Source organism: Alligator sinensis, unplaced genomic scaffold, assembly GCF_000455745.1.
Source record: "Alligator sinensis unplaced genomic scaffold, ASM45574v1 scaffold267_1, whole genome shotgun sequence".
Lineage (NCBI taxonomy): Eukaryota > Metazoa > Chordata > Crocodylia > Alligatoridae > Alligator > Alligator sinensis.
In genome coordinates this window covers 854,526-877,066 of record NW_005842100.1, presented here as the reverse complement: position 1 = coordinate 877,066, position 22,541 = coordinate 854,526, and the positions used below count along the sequence as shown (strand labels likewise).

Genomic DNA, 22,541 nt, shown 5'->3' with positions numbered 1-22,541 from the left:
GATGGTCAGCTAGTACTTCACAAAATACCACAACTTGGCTTCTTTTGCCAGGTATTTCATTTGAGGTCCCTGTCAAGGGCTTCCCTGGCATCCCAGAGGCCCTGCAGGGCTATCTTTCGATTAGAGGGGTGTCTCGTGCCCCCTCCTTGTGCCACACAGCGGGGTGCCGCCTGGCAGAAGGAGGGAAGGCGGCTGGGCGGGCAGGAAGTCCTCCGCGGCCGCGTTTCCTGCGCCCTGCGCCATCCCGCTGTCAGCCTGCCCGGTGACTCGCTTCCTTCTGGAGACAGGAACTGGGAGGAGTGGGGCTGGGGCAGCAGCCGCCCGCCCTGATTCCCCCGCTCCTGCCCCCTCTCCAGTTCCTTGGGTACGGGGTGGGGGGGAGCCGCGGCAGCCGAGCGCATCTCGCCCAGCCGACATGCCCGCCGTCGACAAGCTCCTGCTGGAAGAGGCTTTGCAAGACAGCCCGCAGGTACCGGCCGCCCCCGGGCCCGTTCCCGTCCCCGTCCCCGTCGCCGTCCCCGTGCAGGGGCAGCGCGGGGCGGCCCGGCCCGGCCAAACGTTCGGCTCCGCGCTCCATTGTGACGTAGCTGGCAGCCCTCTGCTACCTACCGTGACGTACCTGTGACGCACAGAGGAGCCCCTTCGCTTGGCAAGCCTGAGGCGGGGGGGGGGTGGGGTGGGGGGAAACCTTTGGCTTGGTCCTTAGTGCCCGCAGAGAGATTGGCACCAAGCAGGGGTTAGGGCTGGGAGCCTGGGGTGCCCCCCCCAGCTGCGGGCCTGATGGGGGTGCTTTGCTCCCGTGGGAGGTGTCTTAGAAGCAGGTTGCTGCAACTGCCCATTCCAGGCTCAGGTGTCCAGGTTCTTCTGGGTTAATTTTTATTGAATACACCCCATACTTTTTTTGTGCATAGGGATGCTGTCTTTGAACCCATATGTGAAAACCAAAGGCAAGGGGTATATTAGGAAATGCCCATGGGCATGGGGGTGAGGAGGGAGTCGGCCCCCCTCAAAAGCCGGATGGGAGGACGCAGGGCAGGTGGACGCAGGGGGCAGGGTGGTGGCTGCTGGGCACTGAGAGCAAGGTGCCCTCTCTCCTTCCCTGTCAAACAGCCTTCCTGTTGTGCCTGGGCTTGGGTGCGTGCTGGCTGCCACAGGAGAAAGGACTTATGAGACCTGCCAGGTGGTGTTGTGTGCAGAGCTGGATGGTGCTCGAGCTGCAGGGGCACGCTGCCAGCCCGCTATTGATATCTCAAACTCATCTGACCGGCATGGTCAGAGACTGCAGCAGGGTTTGCAAATCTGGGGGAGAATACAGCAGGTTGTAAAACTGACACTGGCGGGGCGCTGGCTTATGCTTCTTTCCCAGATCCAAGGTAGGGCATGTTGTGCTTCACGCCCTGTATTGACTCTCTCCCAGCGGTAGAGTTGATCTGAGAAAAATAAGGTTGCCAAACAGCCCTTGACGATGATCACCTGTCTAGGCCACCTGCAACTGGTGCTGCATGCTTACTAGGAAAAGTGAACCATGGGCCCTAGAAAGGCTCCTTAATGGAGGGGAAAGGACAGTGGAGAGGGGGAGATCCAAGAGCTGGAAGAAAAAAGGGACAAAGCCAGAGGGCAGGGCAGGGAGAGCCGGGTGAGAAAGGGGAATGGTCTATGGGTGGGGAGGGAGGAATGGGGAAAGCTTTTGAGAGAACAGAGGAGCATGCAGCTGGAGATGAGAGAGCAGGAACTCCATCGAGGGATGGAGGGGAAAAGAAGGAAAAGTGACATTATGGGACAGAAAGAAGGGAGCACAGGGGTGAGTGGGAATTAGGAGTGGAGCAAAGGTCCAAATATGTGGTAAGGAAAAGCCTTACTAGGATGTACCTGCTGAGCTGCATTTACCTTCACCCCACCCAGCAACCCTCCAAATCATCTTGTCCTGGAATGAGGTTACACCTGAATTTTCATCCTGGGAGGAGTGAAATTGGCCTTGGAAGGAATCAGTGCCTTCTTCCTATGGGGAGCATCACACCCTTTACTGAACTAGTTTAGCTTTATTATTGATAATACTTAGCATTTATGGGGTTAACATCTCCAGAACTCAGTGCAAACATTCATTTTGAAAAACTTTATACTCATAATAAACAAACAAACTATTTTGCCTGCTCAATCAGCATCTTATGGCAATGGTTGGAAATACTGGAAAAGTAAAAAAGTTGTATACACACCGACACATGACCAGATTTTTAAAATAATTTATTGTTCTAATTCTATAGGTTTTTGGAAAACATTTTGCATAATCATTCTGTGTTCCAGAGATGTTTAATTCATACATTAAATACGGTTTTCATGTAGTAACTTTTGAGGCCTTGATTCTCCACTGGAAGTAATTATCATCATCATCATCATTATTATTTACAACAGTGATAATGATAATGTGGTGTACTAGGAGGCACTGTGATGTATTGGTATGTAATTATGCTAGGTTCTGTACAGCCTTAAAACAAAAAGACAGCTCCTGTCTGGAAGAGCCTATATGTTATCATTTACCCTAGTGCAAAGTGGGCCCCATTTTCTGTTGCGCTGTACTGTGTCAGTCACTATCACCAGTCCAAAAGGAGAATAAAATGAATGTGAAAGCACTTTCTTTTGGATAGCATAAAAGACAGCGGAGAATTAGGCCTAAATTATTTATCAGACTCAAGAAAGCTCACTCTCTCTCTCTTTCTCTCTCTCATGTTTAATAAAAATACAATATTTAGATCTTGATTTGTTGTCCAGCGCAGTATAAAAAGAGTCCAGAATGAATGTGGTCTGTTTAAAGTTGTTAATGGCAAATAAGGAGGTAAATTCAAATAGCCATGCTGAAAAGCAGTGGAATTCCTTACGTGAAGGCAGGATTTGGCTTGACATTTCCAACAGCAAGGGTGGTAGTAGTATGATTGATGATACCTGAAAAAATGTTAAATTCTTATGTTTGGATTACTGGTTCATTTCTCCAGCATAATCTGCTCTTGAAGAAATTATCATAACAGCAATAACTAAAAATATAAACGTGCATACATATTTAGCAATATTGGTTTCAAACAGTGTTTTAAAAATAAACATAATACAAGTTTTCAACTATAACATCCCATACTGCTTGAACCATTTATGGGGTTTATTATTTGTTAATAAAGTAATACCAAAAACAAGATTTTTTTTAAAATGGTTGCACAAAGATAAGTATCCAAATCCATTTTTGGCATCTCGCTAAGCAAAACTAGTATTTTCCATAGAGTTTATGGGAAATCCAGTAGGGTTTAGGCATCAAACTGTAATTTGTTCCTCTGAAAAAACTATCCTTATGTGCACAAATATACACTTAGGAACCTACCTTAAAGCACCCATCATTTAAAATCTTGGCCTGTAAATTTTCTTGCTTGTTTCTTTCACATGATTCCCTTGCTTCATTCTGTAATTCTCCATTGTTTATTCCATCCCACAGAACCAGTCTTTTGTCACGGTATAGTGTAAGGTTATTAAAAAGTTAGATGAGGGAAAGATGGATTTTGGGTAATGGAAGTGTTAAAATGACCAAACTATTGCTACTGATTGTGACTGCTAAAATCCAGACTTTTTGCAAATTAACAAGTTTTTAACTAATTAAAATTCAGAATAGGAGCCGAACTCTAGTAACTCAGAACATGGCATTCCCATTGACTGGGAGTTCTGGGCAGGATCAGGCTAAGTTTAGTACCTGTAATAACAGGTGCTACTACACACATCTTTTATGCAACCCTAATGCACAGTAGACTAATTCTATTGCACATTAGCATGGCTTTCTCAGTAGACGCACCCTTCTCTCCCTTTTTGATTTGTAGGTGGTATTTTAAGAAAAGGAGCTCTTTGTAGTAGTAAAGCTCCTTTTGTCCTAGGATGTGCCGAGTCCTTTCCAAAAATGAAGCATCCCCCGCAGTGTCTCTAGGATATTATGCCCTTTTAGTACATCAGTAAACTGGAGTGTTTAGAGGCTGATTTACTTAGAAGGGAGCCAGAGCAGCAATGCAAAATCTAGAGCAGAACGCAAGTCCAGATTCCCACTCATCTGCTTTAACCGCTACACAGCATTCCTTTGCACCTTAGATATAAACTTCTCAGCACAGATGAAAGGAACGTTTTGTCTTACTCTGAAGGCTCTTAGGTGAGTGGTTTAAAGCTCTTAGAATGAATATAAACTCTCTGCTGGGAAATCTGCAAAGAAGGCCAGAACAAAGGTACATCTTCCCAAAAGTGACACTTCTGACTATTTCCCTAAGACTAATTTCCTTAATAAACTACTCTGATTAGTACCCAGAGGGCATGTCTACATATTCATTAATGCACAGTAGTTACTGCACATTTAGTTTAGTACTTGCTTAATGAAGTACAAACTAAATGCACAGTAACTACATTTACTGCGCAGTAGCACCGGCAAACTTTTTTTGTGACACTTATTGCGCAGTAGTGTACGAGCATGGTTTTTGTGCAGTGTTATTAGGCTATTGTGCATTAAGCATCTTATGTAGATGCACCCAGATTGGATTTCCCAGACTTAAGACTGTTGAGAATAGCAGCATACATGGTGACTTTGTTCAAGGGACACTATTTTAGTGACAGCCTCACACTTCATTGCCCTTTTCTTTTCCTGTCCTGATCCAGGAAATTCAGTTGTCTGACCCAGTCTGGGGACTTGTTTTTCCCCAACCCACAAAACAAGGCAGCAGCATTTCTGGTGTCCCTGGCCTGTTTCTGTGAAATTGCCAAGTGGCTGTATTTGTCCAAAATAATACAAATTATTCTTTCCCTCTCTGCTCATTTGCTCACAAGAATGAAGTAGTAGATCAGAGTGAAGAAAGTGCACTGTTTGTGAGGCTCTGGCTTAGCCAAAGCCTCCTGAAATAGAATAATGGAAGATAATGAATGAAAAACACCTCTTTTAATAAGATTGCTTATGATGGTAGAGAGATACAGCTAGTGATAATGTTTGATTAGGAGTCCTTGGCTTGAGTTTGATTACTGTAATCATAGTTTCATAGTTTCATAGTTTCAGGGTCGGAAGGGACCTAATAGATCTTCTAGCCCGACCCCCCGCCAGGGCGGGAGAACAACCCAAAAACACAAACAAAACCACTCACCCTAAAAACAAAAACGGGACTCAAATGAGTCCAGCCAGGTAAGTATCCAGCCTCTTCTTAAAGATCCCCAGGGTAGGGGCCAGCACCACCTCCCTTGGAAGTTGGTTCCAGCTCCTAGCCGCCCTGACTGTGAAGTAGTTTTTTCGGATGTCCAATCTGTACCTCCTCTCCATCAACTTGTGCCCATTATTCCTTGTTATGCCAGCAGGGGCTAGGGGAAACAGCGTCTCCCCCAAACCCTTCTGGTTCCCCCTAGTGAGTTTATAGACGGTCACCAGGTCCCCCCTCAGCCTTCTCTTGTGGAGGCTGAATAGGTTCAAGTCCCGCAGTCTCTCACTGTAGGGTCTGCCCTGTTGTCCCCGGATCATGCGGGTGGCCCTCCTCTGGACCCTCTCCATGTTGTCCACATCCCTCCTGAAATGGGGCGCACAGAACTGGACACAATACTCCAGCTGCGGCCTGACCAGCGTCGCATAGAGGGGGAGGATCACCTCCCTGGCTCTACTCGAGATGCACCTGTGGATGCACGACAAGGTCCGGTTAGCCCTGCCAACCATGACCTCGCATTGTCGGCCCATGTTCATCTTGGAGTCAATAATGACACCAAGATCCCTTTCCGCCTCCGTGCTCTCAAGTAGGGAGCTCCCCATCTTATAAGTGTGCTGCTGGTTCCTACTACCCAAGTGCAGCACCCTGCACTTGTCCGTATTGAAACGCATCCTGTTCCTGTCTGCCCACCCCTGTAACCTATCCAGATCCTTCTGCAATCTCTCTCTCCCTGCTAGCGTGCTCACCTCCCCCCAAATTTTGGTGTCATCAGCGAATTTAAACAGGTTGCTTTCCACCCCAACATCAAGATCGCTGATGAAGACATTGAACAGCGCAGGGCCCAGGACCGAGCCCTGAGGGACTCCACTACCCACCTCCCCCCAAGTCGAATATGATCCATCCACCACCACCCTCTGAGTGCGACCCTTCAGCCAATCTGCAATCCATCTGACCGTGTAGGCATCTATGCCACAGTCGCCTAGTTTACTAATTAGGATGGGGTGAGAGACGGTGTCAAAGGCCTTGCTGAAGTCCAGAAAGACTACATCCACCGCGACACCTGCATCCATGGCCTTTGTGACCTGATCATAAAAGGCAATCAGGTTGGTCTGACATGATCTCCCCCTAATAAATCCATGCTGATTGCCCCTGAGCATCATCTCGGATGCCGGCCCATCACAAATGTAGATTTTCAGGATTTTTTAAATTTCTGACTGTTTTGGAAGAAGGATATGCTAGTTAGAGCATAGTAGTCAGGGCTCTGCTCTATTAAGTACTTGTCACTTCACTTCTTTGTGCCCTAGTTTACTCATCACATTAGCATGTTCAAGTGAGATTTTTTTTTAGATCATTGGACAGAAAGAGCCTTATATATTTAAAAAATGTTACTGTTTGGTTTGTTTTTCTGCGGTTTCTTTAATAAAATGTTTAATTTTTTTGCAGGGGAAGGGGGTTTGGTACTGTATTTCCATTTGGGAGTAATACTTTTGCTTTTTGTTCTTTTATTAAAGACTCGCTCCTTGCTTAGCGTATTTGAAGAAGATGCCGGAACCCTTACAGAATATACAAACCAGTTGCTTCAAGCAATGCAGCGGGTCTATGGGGCCCAGGTAATCTTTCATTTGTGTTGATTTTGTTTGATGAGGGATGTGGTGGGGGGGTAGAAGGTAAGCTCTTATCACACTTCTAATAGATAGTTTTATTTCTAAGGGTGCTGACTACCTGTACTTCACTTTGACTTGTGTGAGAGTTAGTGCTATGCACTTTGGCGAGGCGGGAATGGGGGCGGGGAGAACGGGAATCAGACTTTTTAATGTTGAGCACTCCTTAATTTGCTGTTTTGCTATCTCTTCAGAAAAAGATTCTTTAAAAATAGCCTTTCAAAAAATAAAATAAGAGCCATGGTATCTTCTTACCCTTATATATAGGGCGATACTAACATTTTCACTCTTGGTAGCTTATATGTACATACATATAGTAACATGTTGAATTAATACCTACATCCTTTTGAAAATGGGCCTTGGGCAGGTAAGTCAGTTCAGTGCTTTTGAAAATACTATGCCAAGTCCCATGGACTTAAGACTTAGTGCCTATGAGTCAGACTTTCCAAAGTATGTGGAGACCTAAAAAAGTAGATGGGTGCCTAGTGATATAGTCAAAGCACCTAGGTAGGTTACAGGGGTTTAGGTTGTAGCCGTGTTGGTCTAAGGATATAGGCAGACAAGGTTCCTTGGGTGAATTTGATATCTTTTATTAGACCAACCCAAATGGTTGGAGAATAGTTGTTAAGCAAGCTTTCGGGTTCAAAAACCCTTCATCAGGCTCAGGAAGCTGCAGAAGGAAGAACTGCTGCAGCTTCCTGAGCCTGACGAAGGGTTTTTGAACCCGAAAGCTTGCTTAACAACTATTCTCCAACCATTTGGGTTGGTCTAATAAAAGATATCAAATTCACCCAAGGAACCTTGTCTCCCTAGGTAGGTTAGGCACCCAATTCCCAATGCTATAAAATAAGAAAGCTCTTTGATTCTTATAATCCGGTGAGGCAGATCATAGAGTGCATGGAGGCCCTCAGATTGGGTGGCCTTTTGCTGGAAAATGGAATGATTGATTCCTGTCAATGCAAATTATTGTAGGCAGTGGATTTACACAGCTGTAAAGCCCAGTTTGGGGAAGTGGAGAATCAAGCCCTTAGTGTGTCCCTTTGAAAGGACTGGTCTTTAAGGAGGCTGATTGATTATCACAGCTTGAATGTAGAAGCTGCCCTTTTAGGATCTAGTTGCCTACAACTGGGAAGACCAGTGTTAATGCTGTTGACTGTGTGTGGTCCTGTACAAAATAGGAGCTTGCAGGGCAACTCAGATATTTAAGAAGTAATACAATAGCCAGCTTAGTGGGCAGCTGAAGCAACGTCAACAATTAAACAAAACGGAGTCAGGCGGCTTTGCAAAAGAACTGGGTTTTAAGAAAGACAAGAGCATAGACGGATGAGAAGAGGGAGTTAGTTCCAAACAGAGGGGAATGCTTGTATAGTGTGAGTCTGATCATACAAAGGGAAGAGCTGTTAGGGGCAGGATGGGAGAAGAAGACAAGGGCATAAACATCTTTTGGTTATTTGAACTGAACAAATGCTACGAAGATGTCAAACACACACACACACACACACACACTGGGTGTTCCTCCCATTTCCTGATGCCCAAATTGTTTTTTTTAGGAAGCAGTAGTTCTGGCCTGCAACTTGTAAGAATTGCTGTCACTGGCGAGATGCTTTTCTTTGCTTGGCTTTTCTCTTCCTTCCCCATTTCCTGTCTTTTCCACTTCTCCCCACAGCCTTTGATATTTCCCCTTTCTTCTTCCTGCACTCTCCATTCTCCTTTTTATGGTTTGCCATGCTCCTGAATCTCCAGCTCAATTTCCCCCTTTTTTCTGAGCTACTTCCTCCTCAAACACTTCTTGCATTTGCTGTTTATTGCAAATATTGTTCTGGGCTTAAGTGCTCACTGTTGATACTTGGGCACCTGACCTGAACCAAATCAAAGAAGACTTTCTGTTTACAAAAGGTCAGTATATTATTTTATGGGTGGGGGTGTGGTAAAGGAATAACTAAGTTTATAGATGCAAGATTTATATAGACAGACTTGGATGGGGGGAAAAATCTATATGGAAAAATAACATATTGTAGCTGATAATTGGAAAGCTGTGTAGAGCAACTGACATTGTTGAAAGTAATGGGAATCAGGCTTTGAAAATGTCAGCCTAGGCTTTTAAAGAGACACTCTTAAAAAAAAAAACAACTCACAATATAGTGCCCTTTCTGTCCGACTTGACCTTTCCCTCTTAAGCTACAGACCTCATGTTGCAAAAATTAGTACTGGTCACTTCCCTAGATGTGGAAGGGAAATGCTAAGTTGCAAGAAAATGTATTTTAATTACAAAGAACGTGATGTTAAAGAGCAGTTCATGAACTGCTAGCATGTAGTAGCTTCTGTCAGTAATAACTCTGAAAGAATTCATAATAAAAGATGAATGTATAGTTATAAAAAGTCCAAATAATAAGGTGCGTAATCTTTATTGAAACTGTTTTTCACATTCACATGTTAAGACCATATGTCTTTTTGCTGTTTCATTAGGATGTGCCTCACCAAAGACCTACCAGGAAATGCTAGCAGTCCTGTTACATTTGAAAAATGAATGTGATCTAGTAGAATGAGCAGAAAAGTAGGGAGGCTTATGGTCCTAAGGTCTGATCCTGCTTTTTCCACTCACTTGTCTTAAGCAAGTCACTTCCACTCTCTGTGTTAGTTTTCCTGTCTGTATGCTAAGGGCAGAATCTCCTTATCTACTTTCCAGTAATGTTTGCATAGCTATAAATAGGGATGGAGCTCTCAAACTTGGAAATCAAAAGATTAACCTATACTGGGTGTCTCCAACCCCAGGGAGTAGGTTCTTCAAAATCATGAGACTGCTCTAGCAATCCCGAGAGCTATTTAAAATAAGACATCTAAGTTTCTTTTTACTAGAATTCTGAAATTTGAGTCTTCTGGGTGTACCTGAGGCATAAGATATGCTCCAGAATTGTATGGGGAAATTACATTAAATTACATTGAGAAAAAAAAAAAAAAAAGGAAAGCTGAGATGTTCATGTGTTGACTTATTTCTAGGAGTTAGAGCTTTAATAAAGCATGAAATCGTAGAAGACTCGTGATTCAGTCACAAGCATTGGCCATGCTGAATGGGCGCAATGCTGAGCCTCATGTAGAGAGAGCCACATAAAGATAGGTCTCTAGTCACATTAGTGCACAAAACACTCATTTAAGTGGCAGCTGCCAGTCACAGTCTATCCATAGTTACCAGAGATAGTCTGAATGGCACACAAGGAGAAGTATTTCCCTGATGTGAATGTTTTTATTTTAGGTAACGGCTTTGTAAAAAGTGGAACAATTTGTCTTCAGTTATTTTAACTACAGAATTTTAACCAGTGGCAGGGTCCCTGATTATCAGAACTATATAAGGCACCAGAAATGCCTGTTATGTCAACCACAAGTCCAAAAATTATACATTTGGCTACTCAACATCAAATGGATTGTTATGAGGACTAAGAACAACAGTGTTGTCTTTATTTGCTTTTCTCCACACATCCTCTATCACATGGATCACATTTTCAAGCTTTCATCTGCAACCATAAGGGCAAATATTTGTTTTTTAAGTTGCTTTTCTCATAGAACCAGTTGGCTACAGAGGAGATGTTCTGTAAACCAGAACTGGCGTAGCCGATTTTATGAAGCAGCACCTACATTTATATTACCATGTTAATTGCAAGTTTGCATCACTTACAGGAGAGGTGCTCTGCCTGACATTCTCCACCTGTTATTAACGTGAGTAAACAGTGGATGATGAGTAGCATATTGACTAAGACATGGGACTCCATTTAAATGCAGCTAGGGAGCTTTAGAAATTGTCACCCTAAGCTTATAGTCCGCGTACTCAAATTTCCACATTCTGCTAACTACGTAGAACAGGAAATGTACTAGCCATCTTGTGGAGAGGTTTGCAGGAATTTGGAAAGCTTGATTCCCTGCTAAACAAGAATCCTGCTGTAGCTTCTGCCACTGTCTTACAGGAAAACCTCAACTGTTGCCCTTTCTTGACCTATTAGATGATTCTTCACTGAGGCATTTATCATTTGTGAGGAACTGAATACATCATTCTGCATTAGCTACACAGGGAAAGCTAGTGAATAGCTTGATCCTCCAAGATGCTGAGCAATCCCAATCTACTGGGATCTGAAGTGGCTCAGCACCTCCCTGCACTATTTTTTTAAATTTCTGCAGCATTCTGGCTGTAAGCTTAAACCCTGAGACTCATCGTATTTTCCAGATTGCTAATTACTTATTAACCGAACTGTGAAAGACATGCACGTTAACTGAGCATGGTAATGAGATTGGATACCTTCATGTTCCCAGAGGGAGGACAGTCCATAAATCTCTTGTGGACAACTTCCCCCAGTGACCTATCCTTCCTCTCTTCATTTGTGAGCAGGTTAGCTATCCAAAATATGTACCAATTAAAGCCTTATTTCACACCATTGCATACACAGCAGTTTTTGTCTCCACACTGACAGATGAAGCCATGGTGCATCTTTTCATGCTTGCTCATGTACAGTGTTAAAAACATTGGCTTTAGCCAGCACAGAAACGTAGCTGAGAGATTTATCATGTGGATTGGATGCAAGGAGAAGATGTATCTTTGCCTTTCACAATAATTGTACAGCTCAGTTTAATCCTTAAAATGACCTCTTACCTGGAACCTGGCAGACAATAATAAATATCCACTATTGAATAATTAAGGGTACCACACTCATTTAAACTATATCTGACATGGATGTTTTGACACTAGGATTTATTTAGAAGGAACAGGCTTTGATAAAATCATAGAAAAACCAGGGCTAGAAGAAGCTTCAAAGACTAAGTACAGTCAGTCAAAAAGCCAGAGGCTGAATCAATTAAATCTTCGCAGGTAGTCTAAGCTGGGAAGATTGAACCAGTAAGCAAGTGAACAAATAGTCACTTTTGATTTTAGAAATGCAGCCACGTGCCTGCAGTGGCCCAGGCCCAGGCCAAGGGGGTGGGGGTGGGGGTGGAGCAGACAGTTTGGGCCAAACCTAGCCCACCCACCCTGCGAGGGGCGGTTTTCAGGGAAGATGCAAAGCATCCTGGGATGTTTGGGGATTGGCAGTTAACTTGAATCTGGAGGGGATCTGAGACAGAAGTTCAATAAGCCGATTTAACCTAAATCAGTCAAGTCTCATACTACTGGTTTATTTTAAACTGGTTTCAGCCATTTTGAAAGTGGTTTATATGTACTGAACTTCTGTTTTGTTACAGATTTGAACTGGTGTTTGATCCCTTACACTGGTTTGTGTGTAATTTCTGTCCCTAGCCAAAAGGTCGTTTATTACAACCATTGCTCAAGGCAGGTTCAGTGATCACCTACTTCAAAAATAGTCAGCATTGTTGGATTTTCATTATGAACTGAAGACAGCAACATCCTACTCTTGCATGATCAGATTAATAGCCACATGCATGAAAGATAATGATAAAGAGCAAGCCTAAGCCAAAGTATATGATATTGATAGTTTGACACTAGATCCAAAGATTTGAGGATGGGAATTTTGCTACTGTCCTGAACAGAAGCAGGATCTGGGCCAGAGCTGACCAAAATGTTGAAACAGATAATTCCTTGTATAACTCATGACATATGTGTTTGATAGACATAGCTATTAGAGGCAAGTTATTATCTCCTTTAGTACATCCATGTAACCTGATGCTGGTAGATCTCTGACAAGTTTTTGTTACTACTCTGAGCACTTGTCAGATAAGTTTAAAAAAAATAATTGCAACAAGTCATCCTTGCTCATCGTTGGTTAATTAGTACTGATTTCTTACCAAGTCTTTCTTCTTCCTAATAAAGTTTTTCGGGGGGGGGGAGTTGGTGATTTCCCTGGTGATTTCTTCCCCCCTCCTCCCCCGCTTTAAAAATATGCTAATGAAACTGCATTTTTCATGGTGGTAGTTCTACTGCCACGCTGATCAGTTGTTTTCATCACTTAGATTTACCAAGCTGGTCACATTTTGAATAGGTTTTAGTTAACAGTCTTTCATTACTAGCTCTCCCACTACAGAAGAGCTTGATTAACTCTGAAATTTCAGAAGGAGCTGTGGGATACTGTATGAGATTAATTTGAACAGCTGAATACATTTTGAATAGCTTTCATTTTGCTTTGCTCCACTGTTTTCCATTTGATTTTTCTCATGTTGTGTTATTATTTGATGTTAAAAAATACATTTATGTACAGATGCTTATAAATATATACACAACATTGTTCTTCAGCTTAATTGGAACATTATTTTCAGCCTAGTAAGAGAAATAGAAATGTGTGTTGCCCTATTCTGTGGGATAATGTGTGGAATTACATTAATAACTGCTAGAATGGATTCCCAGGGTTTAACAGATTTGGAAATTTGGATAACACAAATAATAGCTTTTAAACCCTCCAGCTGATTAATGGTGGTGGCAACAGAGGGAACAAACTAGAATCAAGAAGGAAAGCTGATAGAGAACAAATTAGAGGAGGATTAAGCCAAAATTTCTCAAATAAAGTTTCCTTAAGTAAATCTTGTTACCACCACATAAGCAAAACACTTAGCCTACTTTGTGTTCCTTATGTAATATGGTTGTATTTAAATTTGTCGGCTTAATTTGAATTGATTGATAGTGTTTTCCATTTTCTATTCTGGAAATGACATAATGAAAACTTCATTCCAGTAATAGGGCTACAGTCTGGCAGGTGTTGAGGAAGAATGTAGCATTAGTAATCCCACAGGGACTTTACATACATGCTGCAAAAATAATGTACGTTGTATCTTGACAGGGTGACAATGACCCTAGTACAGAGAGCCAGCCCTGGGCCAGTGCACCATTAAACATATCACCTATTGGCTTATATGGGATTTCAGTGGTGTGTAGGACATTTTTTGGCCTGAAGCCCAGGGGTAAATTTCATGCCCAGTTCTCTTTCTACTTGTTCTTTCTAGTCCTACTTAGCACCCAAAAATCTGCTTAGAGTCAATATATAGCTGCTACTGCCTGGTTAGAAATTTGATGCAGATTAACAATAGCATTGAACATTTGGTTATATTTTGTAACACCTCTTTGCACTCACAGCCTAGGGCAGGGGTGTCAAACTCATCTCGCCCCATGGGACGGATAAATGTCCCAAAACCAGTCTGCAGGCCACACTGGGACCAACCTCCTGTGGAGCAGCAATGGCACCGGGTCCAGCCCTGTACTGCATATGCCAACCCCTGTGCACTCTGTGCTGGCCTTTTGTGCTGCATGTGCAGCTGGTCTAATCCTGCTGGCTGCATGTAGCTCACACCAGTCCTGGGGCTCACTGTGCACACAGCCCATGAGGCTGGCAGGGGGGGTGTGCTGCCCACAACAGCCTGTCATTGCACATTGCATAGGGAGTTTGGGATGGGATTTTCAACATGCAAGCTGCATGTGGTGCCCTAGTGAACTCACTGTGCTGCCTGCCACGGCTGACAAATGGGGTTGGCTTGGTGACCTGTGGGCCGGATCAAATGGCTCCACAGGCTGTATTTTTGATACTCCTGGCCTAGGAAAGACACTTCCAGGATGCTTTAAGAGGGCCAGAATTAAGACAGTGAGCCTCTACCTTTTCCCTGCATTGTAGCAATTCATTGTTCAAAATGTGGCTCTTCATCCTTTTATGGCTGAGCACTTGTGGCCCAACCACAGATTTGACCACAAGTGACTACAGAAGAGATAAGGTTAATTGCAGCATGTGAGAATGGTATGGAGGCCCCTGTGAAGACTTATGTCTAAAATCTCTGGCTTAGGTTCTCTCTCATGCCAAAAATCTGGTTATATAGGCAGGGAATGCCTCTGGCAAGCTAGTCTTGGCTCCCCTGTTCTAAGGGTGCATTTGCTTCTGCCTAGGCCATTCACATGAATTAGGGCAATGGCGAGATTTGTCTTGGCTTATGCAGACTACCTATGGTTTTGTGTTTTTTTTCAAAAATGAAAAATATAGTCTGAGTGTGCATATTGTGTGTGTGCACACACACACACAGAGCTATGGACTTCAGAATCAAATTAAATAGTTCAGAGGACTATTACTTCTTTATACAGGAAGGAAAGGGATACATACAGCCAGGGTGAATGTCTTGGGCACAGTTTTTCAGTGCGACTCCAATCCGACGCTGTTGTAGCCAGTGGAGAAGATTAAAGCCTCTCTCTTTTTACTACTCTAATAAATTAATGCTGAAAACCTTTGACCATTATTTGACAATGTTTGACTGCTTGAATCCCCAACCCTAGATTAAATCTGCTTCTTTAACAGAGAACAGAAGTTACCGCCTCTCCTACTCCTGTCTTAGCCACTCCCATATAGGTATACAACATGCAAAGGAAAACACAGGGCAATGGGAGAGGCTGAAAGTTGTTTCAGGCAGCTCTCTCAGACTTACCTATTTGTGCCATCACCATATGGATAGAAACATGGGATTGAATAGAGCTTTAGACAGTATTCACAGTACCATTTGGTATTGAAATCTTCTATTTATGGACAGCTTACACAGCCACAATATGAGGTCAGAGCATCTTTCAGGCAAAACCTTTCTATTATTATTATTGTTAGCCTGTAAATATTTGGATTCGTACTGTGCTGGGTGCTGTGCGTAGGCAGAAGAGACAAAATTCATTACCTGGAGGTTTTTAGGCTAAATCCCTATGACTAAAGAGCAGTAACTTAGAGAAGTCCTGGAGAATGTGGTCCAATTTTAAATGCCATGTCTGGAAGTGTCTGCAACATGAGCCAGTCCAGAAACTGGTCATGGTGCCAAACTAATGGTGTTTTTACAATGTTGATTATTGTCGTCTACTGGTATCTCAGCCAATACCAATAAACACAGTTGCTGCTTCATATTTGCCTTAGTCTAGTGTATATAAAACTGGCGATTCAATGACTTCACCAGTTGTTTAGCTTATATTGATGGATTCACCTGATTCAGGCCTATTTTCCCAGTCCTCCTCATTACTTTACCTATATATTCCATTAGTTGGTTCCTCCTTTCTTTCCTACTAGTTGCAAACCTTCCCCGGTGATATATTGTGACATGTTTAGAGGCAACTGAATTCTGCACATGGGAAGGGGTTCATTGAGAGTAAGTTGTGGCCATTTTCACATGTTTAGTTTTGTTTCATAACTTATGTATTTTATTGTTGGTCACTCAATCTTCTTTCAACAGGGGAGGGTGGGGGATATAAATCTAATAAATACTTTCCTCCTAGGTACTCCATGTACCAGCAACACAGCTATTCTTCCATATTCTTAAAATTCACGTAAAAGTCAAGTTTATACATAACAGGCTACCAGATTGGGACTTAACTTCATGAATGTAATAGTTCTACTGGCCAGTGTGGGGCTACTTTGAGACCTGGTTTATACACAATTGTATTCAGCTCTATTAGTCTGAAAACACTATAGTTATATTGGTACAACTGTCTCCTTGCTTACAGTTGTACTAGTTTACCTATATAAATTAAAACAAACCTATGTAAATTAAAACAAAAAAACTAAATCCCTACAAAATGTGTGCATAGAAAAGGCCTAATTCACACCAGCTGATTATTGTTCCCATGGACTGATGTAATGCTTTGGGACTACTTGCATACACAGATTGGACACGTGCTTGACCTACAGCAGAATTGGGGCCAGAGACTATGAGAGCTTTGAGGCAGGGTATGTCTTTAGGCTATGTTCAGGCCCTAACACAGGACAGTCGTAGTTCTGCCTTTGGCCTCTCTCTACTACCATAATGCAAATAGTGAAGTAGCTGTAGCAGTAACCCTGGATCCATTTTTTTCTAATCACCTCTACTAAACTCTTGTTTCCTGTCTGTAGAATGAGATGTGTCTAGCCACGCAACAGCTTTCCAAGCAGCTTCTTGCATATGAAAAGCAGGTATGTTGAATAATGTGTCTGCAAGGGTAAGGAATCTCTGCGTTCTGCTGATTAGATTACACCTGAGAAACAGGCATGGACCTGTTTAAGGAGTGGGATTTCAGAAGTGCTGAGCATTAGCCTAACTTAGCTCCCATTGGAGCCAACTGCACAACTACCCAACAGCGTAGTGACGTGGCTGGGCGCAGAGGTAGTGGTGACTTCTGGTTGCCAATATACTGCTGGCAGCAGCTGTTATTTTTCACCCTGCCTCCTGCAAGTCAGTGACCAAGGTGGTTACCCCGGTCGCACCACCCTAGTTAATATTACTACAACTACCTATAGATATCAACTGAAGCATGGTTAGGTCCATGCTAGGGATTGTTGAAAATCCCATCCAGAATGGCATGCCTGATGCAGCACAGCCTGTTTTGTTCTGCATTCTTTTGAAATGTGTCTAACATTTGTTCATTTAGACAAAAAAAAAAAAGAACATATACTAAAGTATGACATTATTTTTACATATCCAGTAACTTGCACATAGTCTGTATGACCGTGATTTACATTTTTACTTTCAGAATTTTGCTCTGGGTAAAGGAGATGAAGAAGTGATATCCAGCCTTCATTATTTCTCAAAAGTAGTAGATGAGGTAATCTAAATATAGTCTGTAAAACAGTCCCATGCTCTGTCTGTCCTTTTATCTTTTTTGCCTCTGGCTATTGCTTACTAAGGGCCCTTTGTGTAACCATCTGTAGAGTGATCATAGAGTCCTGGTTCTCCACACCCACTAAAGAAGACTAGAGGGTTGCACTAGGGGAATACCAATAAAGGCTGATTAAAATACATAAGATAATAAAGGGACAGGAGTGTGACTTAAAGTCTTAGATACACAGTTATCCTGTATCAGATAATATTGATGTACTAAAGAAACAAGATCTAAGAGGGGGACCAGGACTCTAACACCACACGATGTGAGAGAGAGGGGTGAAGGAATGATGAACACCATGGCATTTTTGTGGCCTGTATATGAGTTGGGGAAGAGTTGCAGCCCCTGTACTTGGGCGACTAGCACTGCTCCCAACCTGTTACCATCCAGAGGCATGGAGTCCCCAAAGAAAGTGTGGAGTAGTAGGCAGAGCTCTGCTTTTCTATACAGTATGTTGAGTGCAGGTAAAAGAATGCATCAGTCTGTGTTACTACCAGAGGGCCAGGAGCACTGTGCTCCTTTGAGGTCCTTTCCTTCTATGCATCATTCTCAGTGCAAGGCTGAGCCGATCATGCAGGAGATACCTACCAACACAGGGCCTTTATCTGCCAGACTGTGATAGTTTATAACCTCATTTTTCTGATAAAAAGGCATAGGAGTTACTACATTTTAATATTCCACAGCCCATGTCCAGAATTCCCAGGGAGAATTAATAAAGTTTCAAATAGTCATTGCCTTGAAATCGCACAGAACTCAGTGGGGTGTCAGCAGGAGGATCAGTTTAAATCAGGCTACGTGCATAGGGTGTTGTGTTTGAAGTCTAGTGTTTCTTCTTCGGGCAGGACAAGTCGCTGCTAAGGAATGGGAGTTTTTCTACCTGTGGCCCCACTAGCAATGAAATATTAATGTTTCCAAGGTGATCTGTACCTTTTCTTCCTTCCCACCTCACTCAGTCCTTCCAGGTTCTGCTGGGATAATGCTTGGTCTGTCAGTAATGCGCCATATTCCTGTCCAGTTTACTTTACACTTTTGCAATTAAAAGAAAAAGGCAAAGGTTACATTGGGGTGTGCTCATGACAGAACAGTAAAATTGGATGTAAAAGCTAAAATATTAAGGCCAAACTCATATTTGGATTAACTCCCTTGATTTAATTGGAATTAGCCCAAAAAATGATTTGCTCCTGCTCGGCTGTTTCCTCCGATCGTAATTGAAAGGAGCAACGTTTATTGTCACAAGACTAGCCCTCCCGGAATAAATACAAAGTACTGCTTCTCTCTCTGGTGTGCAGTGTATAAATAAAACCCCTCCTTTTTGTGGTCTGAACAGTGAATTCACTTTGTTCTCTTGTGAGGCCTGTGGCTTTTCCCTCACAAGTGCTACTGTCTTCCATAACCTTGTTTCATGCACGTTAGCTAGACCCCTATAAATGTATTGAATCCTAATATGCCCACTCTATACCCACCTTTAACTCCTCCAGTCTGCTTCCACACTTCTGCAGACCTGATGGGAAGAACAAGGGTGTGGATGTGGGCCCAATCTGGGCCACCCTGCATAGGAACCTCCCAGGAGCACACTTTGACCCTGCAATACTGTGGGAACACAGTGTGTCAAACTTCTGTTCTTAAGCCTGGAAGTTTTTTGCCAGGCTTCAGCACTCTGAAATGTATCCTGGTGAGCACAGGTTGATCTGCTCTTTTTGCTAGAACCGAGATAGATATTTAAGGGCATTCTAAGCAGTTTAATCAGGTTGCAAGCACCCAGCATGCTGCTCTACAGTAAAGTAGCTGACCCCTGGTGTAGAGTACTGACAAAGAGCTTAGTTATATAAAAAAAAAAAAAAATCCCTTCAGAATAAGCCTTAGAATTAATGGTCAACTGTCTTAATACAGTCTGCATGAACTAAAATGCTCTTTTGAATCATCTAAAAAGACCATGCAAGCATTAGGGCAAGATCCTCATCAACCACCAACACGCTGAGTAAACCAACTGTGAGGATTTTGCTGCTTGGTACCCTGTACCATGTGGCTGTCCCATGACCTACAGCTCTGCGACTTGCAGTGATGTGGAATGCTCCTCCATAATCCATCTCTATATCTTCATCAGTGTACTAAAAATGATGATAACTTACTTGTTTTGTGGTAAGGTCAGGGCTTTAGCTGCAGATCAGGTTCCATAACATAGAACAATTTGTCTAGTTGTGGGATCTCTTTCAAACTGGAGGTTTTCAGAAAGAGGCTGGGTGTTTATCTGTCTGGGCTGGTTTAGGAACAGTGAACCTTGATCTATGCCAGGTTTGGACTAGATGGTTTTCCAGGTCCCTTCCAACTTTATCATTCTGTGTCACAAGCTCTCTGCTTGACTTGTAAAGGCCAGAAAGTTTTTTTTCCCCAGTATAGGTTAAGCACCTAAATCTGCTAGAAAAAAAAATAAAATAAATACAAATGCCTTATTGTGCATGGATGAAAGGCTGTTTCTCCTGAGAAAACCAAAGTTATACTGGAGATACTCCTTCCCCCCTCAATTTCCAATGTAGAAAAGCATGTAAGCATGAGAAGAGAGATGACAGACAGGTATGACAGATAGATGGGGAGATAAGGGTAACAGTGAAATGATTATGAACCACATGATTAGCAGTGATCAGAGAATATCAGCTGTTTCATCTCAAGCAAAATTCCCATTCATTAAATAGACAGTGTTGTATGAGCCAAGAGTGTAGGACCCATTCAATTCAGTGCGAGATTCTGGATATTCAGCACTTATGAAAATCAGGGAAGAATTGAAATATGACTGAAGAACCAAACTATGCTTTTTTTTTTTGTTTTTTGTTTTTGTTTTTTTTAAGTCCAAGTCTTATCTAAAGTCTTCCTTTCCCTTCCTTACCCAAAAACAAGTAGTGAAATATGACATTTTTTAAAAATTGAATTAAACCACTACCTATCTGAAAAACAGCTCTTGCTCATAGGCATCAAACTAAATGTGAACAATTAAACTGATATGGTGTTCAAGAAAGTGTTTTATTTGGACAAGGTGGGTGTAGTTTGCCAAGGCAGCTGAACTGTTTGCATACTAATAGAGAGGAGGTAAATGGTTTGATACAAAGTCTCTCCTTTAGCAAGCTTAAACAGCACAGTCCAGGGAAAATACTGGGTATTTATTCCTGTGATATATAGTTTGTTAGTGAAACTTTAAGCCGTTTAGTCTGGTCTGGTTCAATTTCTATTTAAGTCAGTAGCAGGCTTCTCATGGATATCAATGACTGATTGGGCATGTCTACACACTCATTAATGCACCAAGTACTAAATCAGTGCACAGCAACTTGTGCTGCTGCTCAGTAGCACCAGTGCATGGGTTTTTAGTGATGCTTATGGTGCAGTAGCATATAAGCATAGCCTGGCACACTACTGCGCATGGTTATTAGGCTACTGTATAGTTAGTATCTCATGTAGACATGCCGTTGTGAATTATACTCTGGAGAGTGGTATATTCAGCTTCTAGAGGGAAGCTGCATGAAGTCAGAAATAGCTGTATCTGAATAAACCCAAAAAACCCAAATACTTCATTGAACTACAGTACATCAGGGAAACATGTTTAAAATGCTAATTGATAATGACATTGGATCTCTCTGAGGTATTTCCACTATCTGGTATCAGAAATACTACGTAACCATCAGACCTGGCATTATTTGGCCCAATAAAATGGTTGGTTGAGAAACGTTTACATCTCAAGCCAAGTTTAAAGCATTTCTGTTTTATGTTACATGTGAATACTGGCTGCCACATTAGCTCATAGTACTCAAAAACAAGCACTGCTATGTACTGACATGTATGGCTCCTAACTTACAACAGCAAGTCCTCAGTGCTCCTTGAACTTGCACTGTAATTTAAGTCACTTCTTTCTCTCTTCCAGCTTAACATTCTTCATACTGAGCTGGCAAAACAGCTTGCAGACACAATGGTTCTCCCAATAATACAGTTTCGAGAAAAAGATCTTACAGGTAAGTTCAACTGAGGCTTCAAATTCCCTTCCATTCTTAACCACTACATGAGTGTTACCAAGCTAACATCACCCTTTGCGCTGGAGCATTCTTTTAAAAAAAAAAAAAAGAGACAGGTTTTGCTGGAATTAAAGACAGCTGTAGTACAACAGTAGAAGAAAACTGTGGATATGTGCTGATGGTTATATTTCATACATTACAGTTTGGCAGTTAAGATTATTATGGCATCAGTGGGCCTATTGCAAATGCTACATTATTTATATTTCTGGGGCAGGGAGTGGGGCTGGTGTAGGCATTGCACAGCCAGGGAAAGCACAGTACAGAGCCGCGAGTGGCTTGTCCAGGGGATGCAGGGTCGGGGGGTGGCTCCTGCCCGTGTGCATACCCCAGGAGGGTGTGGGGGGAGGGGTGCCCCTGGATCTATGTGCAGGGTGCGGGCAGGTTGTGCCTGGCACCAGGCTCTTCCTGGCAGGGGGCTGAGCCGGGCTGCACTCAGGGTGGGCAGTGGTGGCACTGGGAGGGGGGGTTGGGGGGGGGGGGGTAAAAGGTCGCCCTCCCCAGCACCATCTTCCCTGGTAATCCATGCCTTATGTGGGGCGGCCTTGGAGTCTTGTTTGAAGTTCTGATGTCCCACCCTCTACTCACCTGCCACGTCTTGATGGAAATTATGTTGATGTTCTTACGAGTGGGAGTCTGCTTATTGTATTTTGTATGTTGGGGTCTTTCGCCTATATGGGCCTGACCCGTCTTTCTCTAGTTAGGCCTTCCCATCTAAACCCACAAAAAAGGGTTTGACTCCGAGGCTCTAGCCTTTTACGGTGCCTTGAGGCTTGTGGCCCCCTTTCCTACTCCAATCTGAAGCCTGGCCCCGCTGTCCCAGAGGCATGGCCACTAGCCCCACAGCCAGGGGGTTGCAAATTCAAGGCTAGGGGACAGCCTCGCACTTTCCTAGTCCAAAGGAAAAAAAGAAAACATAACAAGAGCTGCACCAGGCCTCCCCGGCTTTTTAAGATCGTGCCTTCAGGCGCCCGGATCAGTGCCCCCCAAAATCCTGTGCCCCCACTGATGCTGGGGTCTGTGCCCCCCGAAAGTCACGCCCTCACTGGTGCCAGGGTCACCACTCTGA

General features: G+C 43.1%; 1 protein-coding gene across 2 annotated transcripts in view; it reads left to right on the top strand.

The window, feature by feature from the left end:
• Positions 1-232: 232 nt before the first annotated feature.
• APPL2 (adaptor protein, phosphotyrosine interacting with PH domain and leucine zipper 2) overlaps positions 233-22,541 on the top strand; it is a 51,784-nt gene continuing 29,475 nt past the window's right edge. Inside the window, exons 1-5 of one of the 2 annotated variants that reach the window (XM_025204907.1) lie at positions 233-469; positions 6,701-6,799; positions 16,675-16,734; positions 17,292-17,363; positions 21,328-21,415. In XM_025204907.1, the coding sequence (XP_025060692.1) occupies positions 416-469; positions 6,701-6,799; positions 16,675-16,734; positions 17,292-17,363; positions 21,328-21,415 (373 nt within the window). In that variant the 5' untranslated portion in view covers positions 233-415. The remainder of the gene's footprint in view (positions 470-6,700; positions 6,800-16,674; positions 16,735-17,291; positions 17,364-21,327; positions 21,416-22,541) is intronic. The other variant, XM_006024262.3, reaches the window with a different exon arrangement.